The following is a 20,052-nucleotide window of genomic DNA, read 5'->3' on the forward strand; positions in this document are numbered from 1 at the left end:
CAGGGATCAAGAAAATTGTAAGAAGTAGCACGTGAGTTTTCTATGACAGGAGTTATCTGTTTGATCTGAACAGTTTGATTTAGGTTGGCAGCAACAGAATGGGGGCAGATTCTGGCACAGAGCAGGGCCAGTGGAAGATGCAGTTGTGGAAGCAAGAGTGATTTTGAGTGGGAGTCTTGATGGCTGGCAGCCATGTCTAGGCTGCACGGTATGAGCATACAGGGGTGTGTGGCTTGGAAAAACTTTGCCAAATCATTCCCAGTAGGGTACACACTAGAATGCAGTGAGGTTTCCTCCTTGCTTGTGTGACTGGGTTTCCTTCAGAAGAAAACCAGAATGCATGGGGAAAGAGTGCACACTCAGACCTCTTCTGGATGTGACACTGGGAGATGTCCCAGGTCAGCATATAGACAGGAGGGGAAAGAAGTTCAAAGTAACTGAGGTTTAGAAGTAGTTTTACGTTAAAACCCAGGAAAGAAGAATGGCTGGTACAGAGGCAAAATCTTGACTGTAGACATCTCTCTGTGTGAGGCAGGGGCTCCCCAGATCTGTCCTGTTACTTGACCTTTAAGTCAAGTTACTTGACCTATATACTTGTGCCTACTACATTCTACCAACTTATTTAACCACTAACTGGGAAAAGAGTATCATCTGGTACACGACTTGGGAAAGGTTGCCATCATTTCAGCTAGTGAACAAAGAGCTTCCACCTTTTCTTGTTCTTCACAGGAGCTTGTGCTTGTCCTCCCAGGAAGCTCTACAGTCCCTATATCTAAAGGATGAATATGACTGTGTCTTTCACACAAACTTGTGTCTTGACAGGTGAAAAGGAAAAACTGAAAATATGACCCCATTCCCAGTGTACTAGCCCATGAAGATAGGTATCTGGGGAGGGAGAACTGGGCTCTGTCACCTTACTTAGGGGGTGCTCATGTTTTACTGACCTGCAATTCGGTGCCACCTGCCATCACAGAGACTCTGTTTCAGTGTTACTGAAGTTGAAAAATCCCTGATTCCATTATTCAGTTTCACAGTAACCTGGGGGAAAATAATGTAGTCATCACTGTAAATGCCCTCATGTTCTCTTTTTTCCTTCTGTTGTAATAATGCTGCATTCCCCACTCATATCTAGCATGTAAGTGAAAGATAAACATGGTTTCATGAAATTCTTTAAAATAAAGAACCTTCCTAATTCACTGATTTTGTTTTTGTTTTGTTTTGTTTTGTTTTTTATTCAGTAGTTTTGCAACATTTCTGATTTGAACTCAAGGAAGAGTTCAAAAAAAGATTAAAAAATAACAGCTAATTTCACTGAAATTTTCTAGTACTGCTACTCTGTAATTTCCTGTGTGGTAAATTAGTGTTTAGAGTCATCAGATGATGTTTTGGCATCTTGCTAGCCACTCCGTAAGGAAAACAGTAATGAAAACCACAAGTATAAACAGACAAGATGTGAGAAAGGAATAGATAGGCAACTTAAGAATGACTTTTAAGTTACTTCTTCAAGCTTACCAGCAAACTTTGGGCAGAGCTAGAAAGTGAACATAATTCTTAATTTTGCACCTCTGCAAAATTATGTGCCTTAATATCTTTCTGCATGGAAATGTTACAGCGGTGGCAGAGCAGTGTTATGTTCCTATTGCGGGGCACAAGATTCCCAGTGGTGATTGCTGAACTCCAAACTCTGAGTCCAGCCACTCAGGCTCTTCAGATGTTTCAGTTGTCCCTGATAATGCTGACACTTTGTTGGTTGAAAATGTTGCAAGGAAACAATTTATATTTAATTTTAGAGGATCTCTTTTTCAATATAGTTGTAACTGAGAAATTTTAAAACTTTTTTCCACATGGGCACCAGCAAACAAAGATGAAATGATCCTCATCTGTTTTATTCACCCTTGGACAAAATATGTAGGAACAATTAAATCAAATACAGACTCATGAGAGAAAGTAGCTCCTTAATAAATCACCCAGACAAGTTGTAGATAGAGGTGCGTACATTTAAATAATGAATTAAAGGTGATGATTGTTACTTGTCTAGCAAAAATGTTTCCACAAAATGGGTCTTCAGTAATGCATCCAAAGAGATCAGCTAGTTAATGCTAAAAGCCACAGATGTTTGCTAAGAAGGTAACTGGTGTACCTGTTGCAGTGACAAGCAGAGAAGAGCTGCTTTTCCAGGGTGAATTTTGTTTATGAATTGCATATATGTTATACAGGAAGTGAGATCTGAAGCAGTAAGTGAGGCATTATCTTTTGTTAGACCAGCTGATACAGCTGGAAAACCAGGCAAGTTTCTGGACATACAAACCTTCCATCAGATCTTTACATAAGAAGTACTAGGCTGGACTAGTATCTTAACCTAATCAGCTATCAAAAGTTAGGTGCCTAACTGAAGCACCTGTTCTCTCTATAGTCAATATAGAAAAATAGATTCTCAGATCATTTAGTCACCTATATTAGACACCTGCTTTAGAATAGGATGGATCACCATGTAAACTATCCACTCAGTCATTCTACTGTAGGTTCCTGTTCTTTAAGAGAGGTCACAGCATGATTCCTCAGGTGTGGCATTTCTAACTGAAGTACAGCCAGCCTCACGTAAATACCCGACCACTTTGGTTGACGGTTAGATACTAGGTAGTGCATTGGAATGGTTAAAGAATATCCCCACTGCTTAGTCTCTTGACTATGCCCAGAGTTTCTTTTCTGCCAAAAGGGGAAAAAAAAAAAAATTTCCCCTGCTCTAAATCTTTGCTTGTTTTGTCCACTTAGCAACTTATTACTGTATATGTGCAATGCATATATAGCCTGAAGGGATCCAGATCCAGATTTTAGCAATGAACATGATAAAAAAATTGCAACAGCAACAACTAAGTGGTAAATTCATTTCAAACCTGCCTCTTTCAATTGACAGCCTTACAAAAATCCAGAGGCTTTAGAAACCAGATCAACAGACAATCAGAACTTTCCCTTTCCTTCACTCTCCCCATCACATACATGTTAAAGGAAGAAAAGACTGAACGCAACCCAGACTTCTAACAACCAAGAGATAAAAATTCATCAATAGTCACCTTACTTGTAACTGTTATCCATATATTGTAATATGTGGATGAAGAGCAGCACTGAACAGTCAGTGCTCTTGCTTCTTTTCAACAGCTCATTAAATATTTATAGTTGGTATCAGTAAAGTGATCTGGTTTTGTCTTAGGTGTTATTTTTTATATTTTAAAATAATTTTGCTTAATCTAATAAGTTAATATATTTAGGAGAGAAATAAGAATCAATTAATAGCAAATTTGTAAGACAAAAGCTGCATATAGCAGAGCCCAAGCATGCAGGAGAGGAATGGGTCAAAGCAGTAGAGAAAAGGTGACCTTCATTATACCTGTCCATTTCTCATGTGCATATTCAAGTACTCTCCATTCACGCTGTGACCATGCAGTAGAATTCCTGAGCTGCTTCGGGGACGTATTTCAAAAACAACTTCAAATTTCAGGCCTAAACTGAAGGATTCATCTGTGAGGTAAAAAAGAATAACATTCTTTTTTGTACCGAGTTAGTGATGAAATTGGACATTTATTCAAAGTCAAAATAGAAATTCAAAGCCCAGGGTGGAACTTATTTGTCCTGTTGGTGAAACCGTTGAAATGTGTGCCAGTACACATACTGAAAGAGATGGCATGATGTGCCATCAATGACCCATTTCAACTTTTGTTTTGATTATGCTTGCTTGGAGTACTAATGAAAGTTTCTTTATTTTTTTTGTTATTTAAAAAATGTATTTTGTTTAAAAATATTTCTTGGCAATGAAATGGACAGCAGAAAGTAAATTCCGTATTTTGGCAGTTTGTTATTGTGCAATTTGCTAGACATTCAGCAGTCTTTGTACAGTGAGTGGGAGTTCTCTTGAGCTTTGATGATTCAGTAGAAGAAACTTCCTTTTTCAGTCTGGTGGCAGGCCAGAGAGCAAATTAGAAACACTGTCTAATTCTTCTTGGTGTTGCCAATGAATGAGGTTGTGCATGTTCCTTTCTGGTTCAGATCAGAGCCTATGTGACCAGAAAACCTCATAAAACACTTCCTGGAACACAGCAGGCCTAATGACAGAAAAGATGTGTTCTGTAATGCTGTGCATTATGAAGACATGCAGAAAGCCTTTCCTGAGGATTTTTGAACTACATGTTGTTTTACTAATTAAAAAACTAAGGGATGACCATTAGCTGGTGTACTTGGTTTTAGACATATAGAAGTCAATATGGCTATGATAATTTTTACCATGTTATAATCTGTTCCCTTGTGAAATTATTCTAATTATTTGAAATACATAGATACAGATGTATTTATGTAACAATTTATGTTTCATGGTGACATTGTGACCTGTCAACATCAGCTGCTTACCACAATAATGATCTGTATCTAATAATCCTTACAGTTCACAGACTCAGAAATTACCACACCCTTTAGTGAAATACGCCATTCTGAAGCACAGTGAATACTACAGTCACATTATGGGTTACATTTGTTTAGTGGTGTATTACCAAGGACGACATATCCTCCTTCAGATGAAAAGTATGTTCCTGCTTCTGATGGGCCTTCAAAGCAAGGTGTTACACTAAATGTCTGTGAAGCTGAAGTAACTGATCTTCCATTGAGCTGTAAATTGCTGAGACAGCCACTAAAACTGTAGACAGAGTTAATCTGAGGGGGGAAAAAAAAGCATGATTAGTAGATAGACTGCTTGTGGAATGAAATAAACTCTTCTGTCTTTTTTTGTACTTGTTTATGGGTTGTAAGGCTGTGATTGTCTGGTGCATCAGTTTTGAATTAAAAAACAGTTTCCAGAGAAGAGAAGCAGGACAGATGCTTTTTGTAGCCTCTCATGTCTCTCTGATGACTTCAAGGTAACTCCAGCTTGTGTTGTTTCTCAAATAATCCTTACTGAACCCTGAGAAGCAAAGCGCGAGAGCAAGGCAGTGTTATACATACCTCATATCCTCAAGGCAAGTCAGGAGTCTGCTTTTTCTGAGTAGTGTATCTATCGTTAGGCACAGAACGCTAAAGATTACCTTGAAGGAGACTTGGTTATGTTCATTTTTGCTTTAACATTCCTTTCAATATACTTCAGTACAAAGATGTAGAAGCAGAATTCTGACTTCTAGGTACTGTCTTAAAAGAGAGATAGTAAGACAACACTAAAGTCTCTGAGAAATTCATCTATATCTCAGACTTTAGGGTGAAACTGATCTCACCTAACTTTACCTGTCTCATCTAAGCTTGGATGTCACTAGGATTTCTCTGTTCCTCAGGGACCACTGGCTTTCCAGTTGCTGCTGCAAGTCTATGGAAGTCTAGTCCAGCTACCACCAGCCTAGCCCTGCAGGAGATTTGCTGGCCACTTGAACTAAGTTGTGTGATGCTCCGCATGCTGAGGATTCACCTCATAATATGCTTTTGCCTGAACTCATCCCTACAGCTTTTGCATTAGCTGTAAATAGAGGTATGGGGTGATGTAATGGGTGTCTGCTTTACCTGGATATTTTTTACAGCTTTTCCGGGAGCCACACCCCCAATATAGAGTGGTTCAGTGACTTGCCAGCTATTGGCATCACCGCTGAAAGGTTCTTCCAGTACTCGGAGACCATCAATTATCAAGCGACCAATATTTTTGCCTCTAATAAATATCACCTAGAAGGAGAGGAAAAAAAATTGGGAGATTACTTTAAGCTGTTGAGGGAACACTCCTGTACAGTGGAAGAAGATAAGTTTGAGAAGAAAAGCTTGTGAGTGATACTCTATAAGCATGTTTTATTAACTGTCAATATTCTAAGCTGGCCAACCCTCTCTTTTCACATTCATATAAAGGCTAGATAGTAAAACTGATATCTTTCTTATATTTTGGTGTACAAGGCAGAAGTAATCAATGTGTCACAAGGTCTACTGAGATCTGCCCATCTTATCTTTGCATATATGATTCATTGCTACAGTGCTATCGCTGTTAACATTTTCATGGTCTTCGCCAGTTTTATGGTCTGGATTCATCCAGCCTGCTTTAAACACTTAAGTGCCCAAGTTAGGAGTTTAGTAACTGTAGACTTCCTCTGTAGTCAGTCAGAAGAGAGGTACCTATAGAGGGAAATTCACCTTGACCCTTAAAAATATCTTTTTATTTCTGTAGAGAGGGAGCCGAAGACAGCTGTGCTCCTTGCTTAGGCACTTCAAAGAAATTTGCTGAACAGAATTATCCTAGTCCTTCTTTTCCTAGCTAATTTAACTCTTAGTTGCCTCCCTGTTCTGCTTATTTCTGTCACTCCTGTTCAGCTGTTAGTGTTGGGAACTGCTGGATTTTTATAACTGACTCACTTTCCTGTACCTAGTTAATGACTTGATAAAATGCCACATTGGAAGAAATTTCTCAACTCAACAAGGTGTGGTTATGAACACATGAATGAAAACTTCCTGAGCTGTCCTATCAAGTGTCATATCTGCAGCCTGGATAGTATGTGCCATCATAATGATTGCTTTCTTTTACTTACATTGTGCCAAAGGCCATCATTGTATTTCTCTTGGCTCTTAATCCTTATCTTCTGATGACCAACATTAAACACAAAAATGAGACGGCCATGAGCAACGAAAAGGGCCATGAAGTTGGTCTCTTTTTGATCCGAGACGTAGAAAATCATTCCATGAGATGAGTGAGTTTTCAGATTGATAGAGAAATGAGCTCTGGCACATAAAAACACAAAATTAGAGCAGATATAGTTGACTTAAATCAAGCTGCAGTCAGAGGAAGACAGATTTTCCTCTCATCCAAGGGACTATGTATCTCCTTTATGGAAGTGGTGTTCCTGCAAAAGATTTTCTACTGTTTTTTTGGAATAGAAGTAAAACTTGGAGAAGCTGTCTTTCAAGAAACTTGTTTTCAAAAATTAAAATCTTTGGAGTGAATAAAATCAATACAGGCCACCAGTAATGGCCACTATATACACTTTGGTTCTATTCCTATTGAACAGCAACGTTGCAGGGCTTTTTAATTGTGAAGTCATAGAGGTCACAGTTCACAAATCTTTAATGTTATTTCAGACTCACTACTAGGTTTCACCTTCCTAATAGTTCCTTGTGAAGTCCAAGACAACATTGCAAGTTGTATCAGCTTGGTTTGACACTGTTACTGAAGATTTCTTGAGTGATTGGTATTATTACTTTGGGTCTAAAAATTGGCAAAGCTGCACTGGTGTAGGACAGTGCCAGAACTGATTACTCCTGCTTCTCCTGTCAGATGACTAGCCTAGCTTCCATTTTTTGTATTGCCTGAAGGATCTATACATTCTCCACTGCATGTGTGTGTACATTCCACACACACATAGGCTTTTGCCAATAACAGTTGTTTTAAACATCACAAGTGATTGTTTTTTTTAAAATGCACATTACAATGATGAAGCTGTAATAACCGTTGTAAAACAAATATGTCTTGGAGGGATGAAGAGACATATTAGAGTTTGGGTTTTCCTTCTTCATATGGGCACCATCAGGACTGCCCTAAGTAAAACACTATTGAATTAAAACAAATGTAATGCTTTTTTTACTTAAGTCAGGAAGTAGCACTCTTCTGAGTGAGTGGTCTGGTATGCTTCCAGGTAGTGCTGTGTTGTTGAATTTATAGTCTTTTGTGGAAAGTATTAAACAAAAATCCTCTGTTGGTCATAACATACCGTACGGCATAGTCTGTGTGAGCCTGAGAATTAAATGTCCACAATATCTGGACTCATTATTTATTACTTGAATTTCCATTATGGCTTGAATTGGACATATTTTTCATAGCTTTATGTGCTACTGCACTGTGTAGATTCCTATTAAACAGCTGACAAGGTTCACTCAACACATAACCGCTTTATTTCTTGGTGAACTGTCATATTCTTTTCCAGCCCTGCTCTAATGCCATTGCATCTTGTGTAAAAAGACCAAAGGTGCCTTGCTTGTATAGAACTAACATCCTCAAAGTCTTCATACAAGTAGGCAAGGAAACACATTTTATTGATATACAATGCATGTGAAGAGTCCACAAGAGGGGTGTAACTGGAAACACATTCTATTTATTGCTCTTACTCAACTGAAACACTTTTTAATATGTCCCAAGAACATGCTCTATACAAATATTGGCCTAAAGATATAAAAGGAAAAATCCAGAGTAACAGCAGAAATGTGTCCTTTTTTGAAAATTTGAAATACATCTTTCTCCTTCCCAGTATATTTAATTTTTATTTCTAAGGTCCCTTTACCTTTGACTGAAATCCTTTGGTATGTGATCAAATTCTTGACGGCTGTTTGCTGTTCCTCCAAACTGATATGCATGTTTGGTTGCCTTGGGATTCATGGGCAAGTGGCACTGAGGGTCTCTTTGCATATTCACTTCTTGATACAGTTTTTTGAGACCGGTTGAAGGTTGTGAAATCTTGTCTTTATCTCTTCCCACCTTCAGAGAAAGAGAACCATTAACCAGAAACTTTAAGATTGGACAGAATAAAATAACAGTATCATTTATATCTAAGCTAGTAATATATTTCCTTACAAAAATACCAGGAATGGTTCTGAGTCAAATTTTCCTTGAACAAATCTACTATAGATGCTGATTCAGGGCAGAAGAAAGGATAAACAGAATACTTGTGTAGCAAACATAATTACAATTCAATTTTTTTTTGCAATTTTCCCAGTTGAATCTTTTCCTCTCTGTTTTTGATGCTATCAGCTATACTATAGGCATAAGAGGACATACTTGGACCAAAAGTTCTGCATGTTGAAAGAATTTTTTTTTTTCACATTTATATTGATGTGTGCTAATTGTACTCAGTAGAGAGCCACACAGAAGTAGCTGAGAACAGAAGCAAATGTATTGCCTTTAGGATATCGAAGAAATCAAGAAGGCTTGTTTCTGCAGTACTTTTTTGAAGATGTCATAAGGTTGTTTTACAGTTCTAGCAAGAGAATGATGCAAGTGTAGGCCAGATAGATCAAGTCAGGGCAGTCATTTGCAGTGATGGAATATGTAAAGGAACAGGATCCTTTCCTTCATACATCTGAAATAGTCTTCATGTGATACATTTTGGATCCATGACTTGGAGAATTCCCAGTCATGGCACAGTATGTATCACCTTTGGAAAACTCTAGCATGGTACTGGGGCAGTTGGTAGCAGACCTTTTTATTACGGTTTCCTTTGGCTTTTGATGAGTTTTTTCCTTTCTTGTGGAGAAGAGCAACTGGAGGAGATTCAACAGGGCATCCATACAAAGAAGTCTGAACTTTCTCAGAGTATTGCTGGAAATCTTCCACTTCAACCTCTCGATCCAACCTGTGTTTCAAAGAGGGGATGACAAGAACAGCTTTTTTCCAAGTGTTGGAATTGTCTTAATAAAAATCACAGAATTTAACATTTATAGTTTAAATGATGTTTGGATGGGCTTTTTTTTAATTCTTGGATCATGATAAAAGTACAGATTTATCAGTCAATGTTTGGGTAATGCAGGCAGCCTGTATTACCTCTGCTTGTATCCATGCTTGCATAAACAGAGAGTATCAACCTGCAGCATCAAATTGACTTTAAAATCGTCTATATAAGAACATTTCATAAAGTGATTAAGATCAAATTCAGATCATTTTCACATGACCAAATTCCTAACTTCCCCAGCTTCTGTGAGATGCCTTAATATCATTTTGTTTCAAAGGCAGAGCTGAAACCTACATAATATAAATGTAAATTACAGTTATGCAAATCTTACATCGCACCAGCAGCATTAGCAGGTGCAGTACTGAAAGCTGATTTACAGAATGTTATTCCCATTTTAACAGTATCTTAACCTAGCAGGTCTGTGCCAACAGATTCCATGGCAAATAAGGTGAGAAACTTATTCACACATAACTTCACAAAATGAGACAGGGATTTTTATTGTGACAATAAATCAGTTCTCTTGAGCTACTACTCTAGCTGTCAGGCAGCAACTGCCTGGTAATGTGTTTGGGAGGATGCTACTCACCTAGTGAAGTAAGCATTGCTTATGCAGCCAGTGAAGTTGGCTTGCTGTGTTCTGAGGGGAGAGCCGCCAAAATAAAACTTCTTGACGCTGTCCGGGCTTTTCCCTGCTCTGTCCTTTGATGGATTCTTCTTGCTTTGTTTCTTGTCATCAACTGTCAGCTCATATCTGTAAAGGCAAAGCATCTGTTTTGTAGGCTGCTTTCGGAAAAATCAATGCCAGTGGTTAGACAACATATTACACCCAAAATCTCCTCTCAGTGAAAATGAAATTATAAAAAAATTAAAATCATGAAATGGCAGTGTTCAAAGTTGTGAGAGACGAGAAACCAGGCCTGTGAGAAACTAAGACAAACAACCTGGGAAAGCAAAAGTTGGGGCTGATTGAAGAAATGCCTCAAACACTCGCAAGACAAAACTAAGAGTCACAGGGTGCATGCTGTGGAGGCTGAAGCTGATAAGGCTGCCCGATGTATCTGGGGGAGAGAGCCCTGTGGAGACAGGACGGCTCTGCCCTGGGGCACCTGGGCAAATTTCAAGGGCCATGTGTCTGGTGAATGAACTTTGCTTCATTATCCACAGAATGCATATTAAAGTTAACACCCCTCAATATGCTAACGAGGGCTGTCATGATCATGCTAATGACATCATCCCATGAAACACCTTACCCCTCCCTGTACATGGGATACGTAGGTCTGTGGGTCGACCTAGGGGACGGACCCAAGGAAAGTGGGTATAAATCGAAGGGGAGAAGAAAAGACTCTCTCTCTCTCTGACCCCCTCTCCCTGCCCCCTCCCCCCCGGCCATCTGGAGAGAGCAGTGAAGCGAAGAAGACGGATGCCAGCAAAAAAGACGGCCGCCTCCTGGAACCCTCGCCAGCGGGATCAGCGCAGGAACCCAGACCGGTGATCTGTATTCCCCCATTCCCTCTATCTCCCTCTTTTCCTTTTTCTATTAAGAAATGCAAAGCATATTATATTGCTCACCACAACTTGCTCTGTACTTAGCCAATTATCATGTGTTCAATTAGTACATTGTAGGTAGTTAATAAATGCTTGAACTTGGAGACTTGTTGTCCGCTCCAACTGGGGATTTGCGAATCTGAGTCACTTGTCCCCCTCGTCTGAGTGGGACGTGACATTAAATTGGCGTAGTCGGCAGGATCCCCTTCGGTGTCAGAAAGTCTTGTGAAATAGTGGTTCTCTATCCGACAAACTCGGACAGGGAGAACTGGGAATTGGCCCCTCAGCTCTAAGCTGGGAGAGGGTCGGAGGGATACCGATTCTCTATCCGATAAGGACAGGGGGAATCGGGAAGTGACCTCTCAGCTCTAAGCTGGGAGAGGTTCGAGCAGTTGCAAGCCATGACTGGCCAGGAAATGTCGGTGCTTGACTGCTCCCCTATTTTTGAGAAGCTGAAGGAGTATAAGGCTTGTCCTCCTCCTTTAGTAAAGGTTTGGGCCCACGATAATTGGCAAAATCCAGAAGCAGTGGCGAGCTATATCAGTGTGCTTGCAGGGGTGAAAGAGTCGCTACCAGGCAAAGGAAAAGCTGTAGTGTGTGCTGTATTAGGGGCAGCACTGACTGCAGCCCAAAAAGATAAACATGTTAAGAAACAATTGGAAAGGGAAATGATTGAATCCCTACAAGATCTGGTAAAAGCTCTCCAGGATCAATTGGCTGAGGAACGTAAAGTTACTGAACAAAAAGCTAAACTCTGGCAAGAGCAAACTGAAGTTTTGAAAAGCCAATTAGCTGATGAGCGTAACACCACTCAGCGACTTTGCACAGCTCTGTTGGATGCCTTGAACCGAGAAAAAATCTCACGGTCTGAAAGAGAGGTGAATGAACAAGAAACCTGCAACCAGACAGATCTTGGCTCTGTTCCGGATAGTGAACAGGGAGTTACAAGTCTGGCAAAATCAGCAGCCAGACCCTTGCATCCAAGAAAGGATTTAGAGATAAGCCGAGAGATATATTACCCTGAAAATGAGGGGGCAAATTTAAGACCATTAATTAAAACAGAGGCCACCGAGGGTCAGGGTGGAAGAGCTCCGCAGGTCACCACTCGAACTACACCGTACCCAACAAATGAGCTTGCAAAAATTCAGGAGAAATACACCAGACGAGCTCAGGAAACTGAGACTGAATATGTGTGGAGGGTATCTTTGACTGGTGGCGACCGAATTTTGTTATCAGAAGATGAGGCCCAGGGGTACTGGGGGCCAGGGGTTTTCTTAGTTACTGACGACCAGAGAGAACCGTGGTCGTTAACTCAACGAGCTGCTTATTGGGCTGGGAGTCTGGACCCCTTGGAAAGGGGGGATCCGGTATGTATTGAGACCCCAACCATAAATCATTTGACTGAAAGTCTGCAGAAGGCTGCTTGTCTCCAATTAATGCATGACAGGCGTTTGGTTCCACAGCAGCCTTCCCCGATGCTATTAATTGCTAATCCCGATCAAATGACTCCCCTGATTCGGGGCTTGCCAGACTCTTTGAAATCACATGCAATACAATTACAAGATTGTTTGCGGATTGCATTAACCCCACGGGGGGGGAGACGGGGAGGGGGAGAGCCCATGACTTGGGGAGAGATAGCTCAGGACTTAATAAATTATGGCCGGAGAATGGGCCTTACCAGGGGAACGGGTAAACCTAAGCCCTCCTTACGCAGAATGGAAAAGCAAGAAAATCTGTCTCCTTCCCCTCCGCAAGTTTTAAGAGCAAAGAGAAACCTCTTGTGGACTGAGGGAATGAGACAGGGGATTCCCCGAGAGTTAATGGATGGTCTGCCTACTACAGTTTTAGAAAAGCTCATTCGAGCCTGGAAAGGCAGAATGAAGCTGCCCCCCCCACAACCGAGCAGACCTTTTGGTCGAAGGGAGGGACAGAACTGAAAACTAACGAGATAGTGGTAATTGATTCTCAAACACCAACTGCCCCTGAAGAGAACTTGATTGATTTAGGATCGGGAAACTGGACGTGCCATCCCCAGTAAGTGAGCTGGGGGATGGCGGGTGAGTCCACTTAAGGAGGCTAACAGAGAATACTAAAGGAGACTTGTTGATTACTTTTCTGCTCGTCCCCCTTAAAACTCCAGTTACATTTCTAGTAGATATGGGTGCTCAGGTCTCAGCACTCTAAACTGATGTTGCCAAGCGGAATGGCATAATTGCTGGCAAAAAGCAGATTTGGGTTACAGATGTTTTCAGAGACACTAAGCCACAGCTGACTGCTTGGGTGAAATGCTGGTTACCTGGGAATGAAACTGCAACAGAAACTATTATGATTCTAGGAAATTTTCCCACAAATATCCTGGAACTTGACCTATTGAAGGGACAAGCCTGGGTAGATTCAAAAGGAAGAAAATGGAAATTTGGGTCCCCAACTGCCTCTATAAGACTTTTACAGCAAACGCCTGTGCTTCCTCCTTCTAAAATTGTTAATGTGAAAAGGAGGCTAAAGACTTTGCAAACCTGCACCGTTATCCTGGACAACTTGTTCTAGTAGACTTGCCCACTGTGGGGCAAGTAGCCCTAACCCTAAAAACTCCCATCAATATCTGTTCATGGGTGGCTACTGATGCCCATGGGAAAGAATACCGTATCAATACCAGGGGGATTGTCCCTTATTTCTAACCATCATTGTTTTGTTATGCATATATTTGTTTTACAGGATATTGATCCTGGACGGCCAGAGACCTCTGTTACTTTTAGTGCTTTCAATAGTTATAGGCATTATCGGCTAGTTATTATTTGTAATCTGCTTACATTGTTATATAATTTGTGGAATCATACCTGCTGAGTGTGGAGAATCCACTTATTGGAAGGCTAACTTGGAGTTGTGCCTTAAGTTACCTTATTGGGAATCACCTCCAAAATTAAGGACACCTATGAGTCACCTGTGACTGCACACTGGTGCTTGCAAATATCATATAACCAACAGCAAGATGAAGTAATCAAAGACTAGCTGGAGGGGTCTGGTCCCACAAATTAAGCATAAACAAATTGTACCTGAATATTAAATTGTATTCTCATTTAAATCCTTATTGACCTTCTAATGTGATTGTGTAACCTCAAATAGTTTTAGAAAATGTAACTTAGTATTTATATGTACTAACAAGGTATACCTTTAAGGAATTAAAGGTGTAGATCCACCAAGCATCTAGGATGGCGTTACAGAATCCAGCTAGCATTGCTGAAGGAACATGGACTGTGCGGTGTGCTGAGTCTGACTGAGGGAGAATGCTGCATCCCCATCCACAATGCACCTCTACACCACCTCTACAGAGGAGACCCGTGCCACAATGAAGAAGATTGCCAACAGGATCAGAGAACTTTCTTGACCAATGAACTGGTTTGATGTATGGAACCTTGGGTCATGGGTAACATCACCGGGATCCTCAGGACTCACGGGGTGGGGAAGATGGCTTGTAAATATTAGTGTTGTAATACTGTGCAAAGTTTTGCTTTTCATAGTATGCCTTGCAGCAGTTAGACATATCCTCTCTTACCTTCTGTCTTCTTTTTCCCTATACCCTTTGAGATCACAATAGTCAAAGAAGAAATTGGAGTGTTTGAGTCACGGGGTAGGATGTGAGAGACGAGAAACCAGGCCTGTGAGAAACTAAGACAAACAACCTGGGAAAGCAAAAGTTGGGGCTGATTGAAGAAATGCCTCAAACACTCGCAAGACAAAACTATGAGTCACAGGGTGCATTCTGTGGAGGCCAAAGCTGATAACGCTGCCCGATGTAGCTGGGGGAGAGAGCCCTGTGGAGACAGGACGGCTCTGCCCTGGGGCACCTGGGCAAATTTCAAGGGCCATGTGTCTGGTGAATGAACTTTGCTTCATTATCCACAGAATGCATATTAAAGTTAACACCCCTCAATATGCTAACGAGGGCTGTCATGATCATGCTAATGACATCATCCCATGAAACACCTTACCCCTCCCTGTACATGGGATACGTAGGTCTGTGGGTCGACCTAGGGGACGGACCCAAGGAAAGTGGGTATAAATTGAAGGGGAGAAGAAAAGACTCTCTCTCTCTCTCTCTGACCCCCTCTCCCTGCCCCCCACCCCCCCCGGCCATCTGGAGAAAGCAGTGAAGCGAAGAAGACGGATGCCAGCAAAAAAGACAACCACCTCCTGGAACCCTCGCCGGCGGGATCAGCACAGGAACCCAGACCAGTGATCTGTATTCCCCCATTCCCTCTATCTCCCTCTTTTCCTTTTTCTATTAAGAAATGCAAAGCATATTATATTGCTTGCCACAACTTGCTCTGTACTTAGCCAATTATCATGTGTTCAATTAGTACATTGTAGGTAGTTAATAAATGCTTGAACTTGGAGACTTGTTGTCCGCTCCAACTGGGGATTTGCGAATCTGAGTCACTTGTCCCCCTCGTCTGAGCGGGACGTGACAAAAGTGAGACGACTTCCTCACTTCCAGCTGTGCAACAAGTAGCAGTGCAATAACCCACTGGCAAAGTTGAGTCCAGAGGCCCATGGATTTACTAATATTCTGGGGTAAATTGTGAAGTCCAAAAAAATACAGTCCACTTAGTGAACATAGATAGACTAAGGGATTACTAATAAATGGATGGAGTCACCATCTGGGTAAAATAAGATCTAAGCACATGCTAGTCCTTCTTTATGCCCCTACCCCCTTTTCCTTTGTTTTTATCACAGTAAATTGATGTCTGAGTTTATACAACGTTTTTTACCTAATCTTATTTTGTAACACATTAGTTGCTGCAGAAGTCAGGAATGATTCTATTGCTTTAATAAGAAACTGAGTATAACTAAAGCATCAGACATGAATTTTATTTGACAAGTTCAGAATTCAGCACACTCAGGGAAACATGACAGTCCTTAAGGCAATTCCAAGGCACCTTTTTACACCTTCAGGTTTTCAAACTGTGTTTCTTGGATGTCAGAAGTCATAGGTACAAACCTCCATTTTGATTAGAAAACTGAGAATGACCTGGTTGTATCTGCATAGGCAAGATTCTTGAAGAAAGATGCTTTGTTTATTTGACTTTCTAAGAAAATGTTAAACACAGAAAACAACAGTAAAATATTACCAATAATTAACAATTTTTAAGAAGCACATAGAGAGACTTATTCCTTACTACTGTATTTAGTCCTACATTTGTGTCTGTCAGTGCTAAAAATATTTTGAATATGTTCCACTGTATATATCCCAAATGAATACTTTTTGTGAAGATGCCTCAATTAATTCAGGGTCAATGTGGGATTGCTTTAACAAATCAGAACAATCAATCCTGCTGAAAAATGAATCTCATGCTAGCCTTAAATTATATTAAACTACTTGCATACCTGAGGACAAAAAAGCTTTTAGAAAAACTATTACTTTAGTTTTACTAAAAATTCCCAGCATGTAGTGCTCAGGCCAAGCTGGCAAGTTTTCAATCATATCATTTTTTGGCTTTGTATTTTTTTAACTGAATTGATCAGTTTCAAAGATCACTTAAAAAACCCCCACTTAAACATCACTTTGAAACAGAATATGATAATGTGCTTTTCAAGAAATATATATATTCTAAAGGTAGGGAATAAAAGATACAGCTTTACCTTTCTGGGGTGACAGAAGTAATAATGAAATGGTTTTTTCCATCATTGTAATTTCGGTCTGGTGATTGAATTTTGGTTCCACTTGCATTTAAGACCACAGCACCTCTGTCCATAGAGATGGATAATACATCTGACTGAAATATAGAAGAAAATAAGCATAAACAAGTGTAACACAGAAAAATTAACAGTTCTGTGCATTTTCATGTTGTATTTATTTTCCTTCCCGCTGTTTTCTCCCTTTGAGCTTTATTTGCAGAAAGGTATACTGAGAAGCAAAACAGCACATGATCTCATTAGAATTTATATTCTTGCTGTTTTTTAAGCCTGAATTTTTGGGAATTCTGCTGCTGATTATCTTTTGTATCTGTCGCATCAGCTCCTTCCATCTAGCAGAGGCTGTATGATGTTTACATTTCATTTGTGTTTCTGGTACCCCTGGTACTATATAGAGCAGCTGTTATGGCAAGATTCCTGCTGTCATAAGACCAATACATTTTTTTCTTTTCCTAATTCCCTCGGATCAGACTCATTCAGTCATTCAGAATTATCTCAGAGATAAGATCTGCTATCTGGGTCAGGCATAGGGGGTCATCGTGCCACATAGCAGGAATATTGTTTCTTCTGTTAGAGCAGCACTGCCACTGCTCTGGTAGGAATCCTCTGTCTCATTCTGTCAGGTGCTAAATAGCTGAACCTCTATTTGTTCAGCAGGGCACTTGTCACTTCATAAGATTAAAGCTTTTGAGTTAAAACCAGAAGTGGTGTCTGTAAGGTCTCATTTATGAAACCGATGTGGATAACTGACATGGTTACTGATTTCAATTTAAGGTACTACTCCAGGCCATAAAATGTAAAAGTTCCGGAGTGGTTATCGGTGTCACACAGCCTTCCCTGCTGCACTGCTGCTGATCTTCTGCAAGGATGGCAGAACAGACATTTGGGGGTGGTTGCAAATGTTCTGTCAGCTGAGCTCATGCTTGCTGCAGATGTCAGTCTGAGCCTGCAGGATCTTGGAATTGCTCTGGCTAACACAACGTTTTGGGTGTGCAAGTCCATATTTCTGCCTGTGTCACACCTCTGAGGGTGCGTTTTAGAGCAGCCTGGCTTCCCATAGCTGCAAGGAGCCACTCTCAAGTGCAGCTTTTCCCAGTCACACGTGGAGGTCCAGGTACTGTCGGGGAATATAGGCAGCTTTCTGACTCATTTCTGTCAACTCAGCAATGCTCAAAATACCATCCCACTAATTCAAACAAACTCGTCAGGGGATTGTCTCTGGATGGAAAATATCGAGCCCTTAATATTATTTGTACTTTGGAAGCACCTACAGGTCCAAATAGGGATTGCAGTGCTGCTAAGCACAGCAAGATCCACTGTGCATTTCTGCCCTAAGGACTTAATTGAGCACAAATGGATGCGTGTTAATTCTAGGCATATAATCAAATTCTCAACATCTAAATAATGTCTAAACATTGCTGGTTTTCATCTGTAGATCAAATGCGAACTGTGAAAATGAGGTCATCAATTAATGTTTCTATATTGCAGACTGCTTTCTCTATTATGAAACCATGAAGTGAGAAATTGTATTATTCCCCTAATATTCTTCTGGGAAACAATGTGAGCATAAAATAAAACAAACCATAAAGAAATATATACTCACTCCTTCAGAATAGTAAAACAACAGCCCATTGGGCTGCAGTGTCCGGAAATTAAAGCCTCCTTCAAATTCACCAAAGAGAGACACTTTTTGGCTTGATGCAATGAAGCTCTCACCATTGAAATATGCTTTACGGGAAATCTGTGTATTAAATAAAACACAATTATAAATAAACCTCAAAAAACATTCAGATCATAAAAAGAACTAGGCTATTTCTTTTTTTTTTTTTTTTTTTTTTTTTACGATGCAGCCAGTTCAGTTCTGTAAAACCTTCAATTTTTCTTGCATGTCTTAACCTAATTTATATAGGCTTTCCCTCTCATGCTGTGAAAATCTTAAGACTGTGTAGCCATTTTAGACAGTGTAAGCCAAATTGTTCTGTTTCCTGGGATTCTTGGCCTCATTCTAAGTCTGCTGATGTTAGTGATCATGAAGACAAGAAGCAGAGGAGGCTCAAGACCATGTCTGAGCTGTGTGACACTGAGTGCTGGGGTGGGGCAGGAGGCTGTTTGACATGGCGGCCTATAACCCTCTGAGTCTCAGGAGTAAAACTGGATCCAAGGTAGGACAAATTGCATCTAGATTCCTTGTTGACAGAGGGTGAGATTGTGTGATGAGTTCTACAAATGGTGGTCTCCTTCATCTTCACAGGTTCACAGCATGGCTTTGGATAGACATGGCTGTAGGATAAAGACCACAAACACTGTTTAGATTTACCAGCCTTGCACTGTAATGGACAAAGGATAAATCATGGAAAGGATCAGAAGCAAAATGGCAGTTTTCTCAGTGTTAATGTTGGGGCAGTTGGTTTGTGAATCACAGAGGAAGAACTGGCCTGACTTAAGGGAAGAACTCGTTTGAAGGGTGAATACCTTGCTTTTTCATTTCATACATCTGTATTAGGATGCATGTGAGGACAATTCTCCTTGTTTCTTTAAGAAAAAACAAATTGTGTTGGAATATTTCCCTTCAGAATACAGCACACAATTTATTTCAGATCCAGCTTTCACATTGCAATCTCACATGTGACAAAAATATCAAGTGAAACACCTTGTGCTGTAATTCAGGGTGAAAACTGGGTAATATGTCAGCAGACTTAACACACACACACCCACCTCCCACCCCTGCCAGTCAATGAGTACATTGTCATTTCCTTGGTTGAAGACTTTCCTTCCATTGTTTGGAGTAAAACTCAAGTTCACAGCTATATCCATTGACAAAAATTTGTTATCTCACAAAGGATATTATGCTTACCAGTGAATCCTCTGGGCACCCATAGCTGATTCCCAGGGTTCCTGGTTCTTCTAACAAGTTGAAATCCTTCTTTTGGAATTGGAAACCCTTCATGCAGCCTTTAAAGCCAATACTTCCTGCCAGATGTGAGCTAATGCTGTTGGAAAACAATGCCAAACAAGCTGCAGTTAGATAGCCCTTGCCTTTCTGAACTTTTGTTGCCAAGGTACTTTATAAAATTGTAAGAGCCTCCATCATTTGCCTCACTAGTGCCTAATTCCTGCACCTTTATGTAAAATCACCAATTAACCACATTATGTGTTTTAAAAAGTCAAGATGCACCACTTGTAATAAATGTTATGGGGAGAAATATATGAGAATTCAGAGAGGAGATCCATATAGAGTAACTTTAAAAAGATAAAAAATAGCTGCTGAAATGAAAAAACTTGTTCTAAAATGTGTTTCTATCCACTTACAGTAAAAATCAATGGATTGCTATCTCCATCTTTTATCACTTTAGAAAAGTTCTGGTTCAGTTTT

General features: G+C 40.3%; 1 protein-coding gene across 2 annotated transcripts in view; it reads right to left on the minus strand.

Moving 5' to 3' along the window:
• Positions 1 to 20,052, minus strand: part of LAMA4 (laminin subunit alpha 4) — a 113,408-nt gene that overhangs the window by 4,496 nt on the left and 88,860 nt on the right. Inside the window, exons 26-36 of one of the 2 annotated variants that reach the window (XM_074896177.1) lie at positions 19,534 to 19,669; positions 18,283 to 18,420; positions 16,626 to 16,759; positions 10,027 to 10,191; positions 9,191 to 9,344; positions 8,277 to 8,470; positions 6,534 to 6,723; positions 5,530 to 5,685; positions 4,539 to 4,698; positions 3,386 to 3,516; positions 945 to 1,038 (exon numbers count right to left, since the gene is read on the minus strand). In XM_074896177.1, coding sequence (XP_074752278.1) covers positions 945 to 1,038; positions 3,386 to 3,516; positions 4,539 to 4,698; positions 5,530 to 5,685; positions 6,534 to 6,723; positions 8,277 to 8,470; positions 9,191 to 9,344; positions 10,027 to 10,191; positions 16,626 to 16,759; positions 18,283 to 18,420; positions 19,534 to 19,669 — 1,652 coding nt within the window. Of the gene's footprint in view, positions 1 to 944; positions 1,039 to 3,385; positions 3,517 to 4,538; positions 5,167 to 5,529; positions 5,686 to 6,533; positions 6,724 to 8,276; positions 8,471 to 9,190; positions 9,345 to 10,026; positions 10,192 to 16,625; positions 16,760 to 18,282; positions 18,421 to 19,533; positions 19,670 to 20,052 lie in introns of those variants that run through there. The other variant, XM_074896178.1, reaches the window with a different exon arrangement.

The sequence above is a fragment of the Athene noctua genome, chromosome 1 (assembly GCF_965140245.1).
Source record: "Athene noctua chromosome 1, bAthNoc1.hap1.1, whole genome shotgun sequence".
Taxonomy (NCBI): domain Eukaryota; kingdom Metazoa; phylum Chordata; class Aves; order Strigiformes; family Strigidae; genus Athene; species Athene noctua.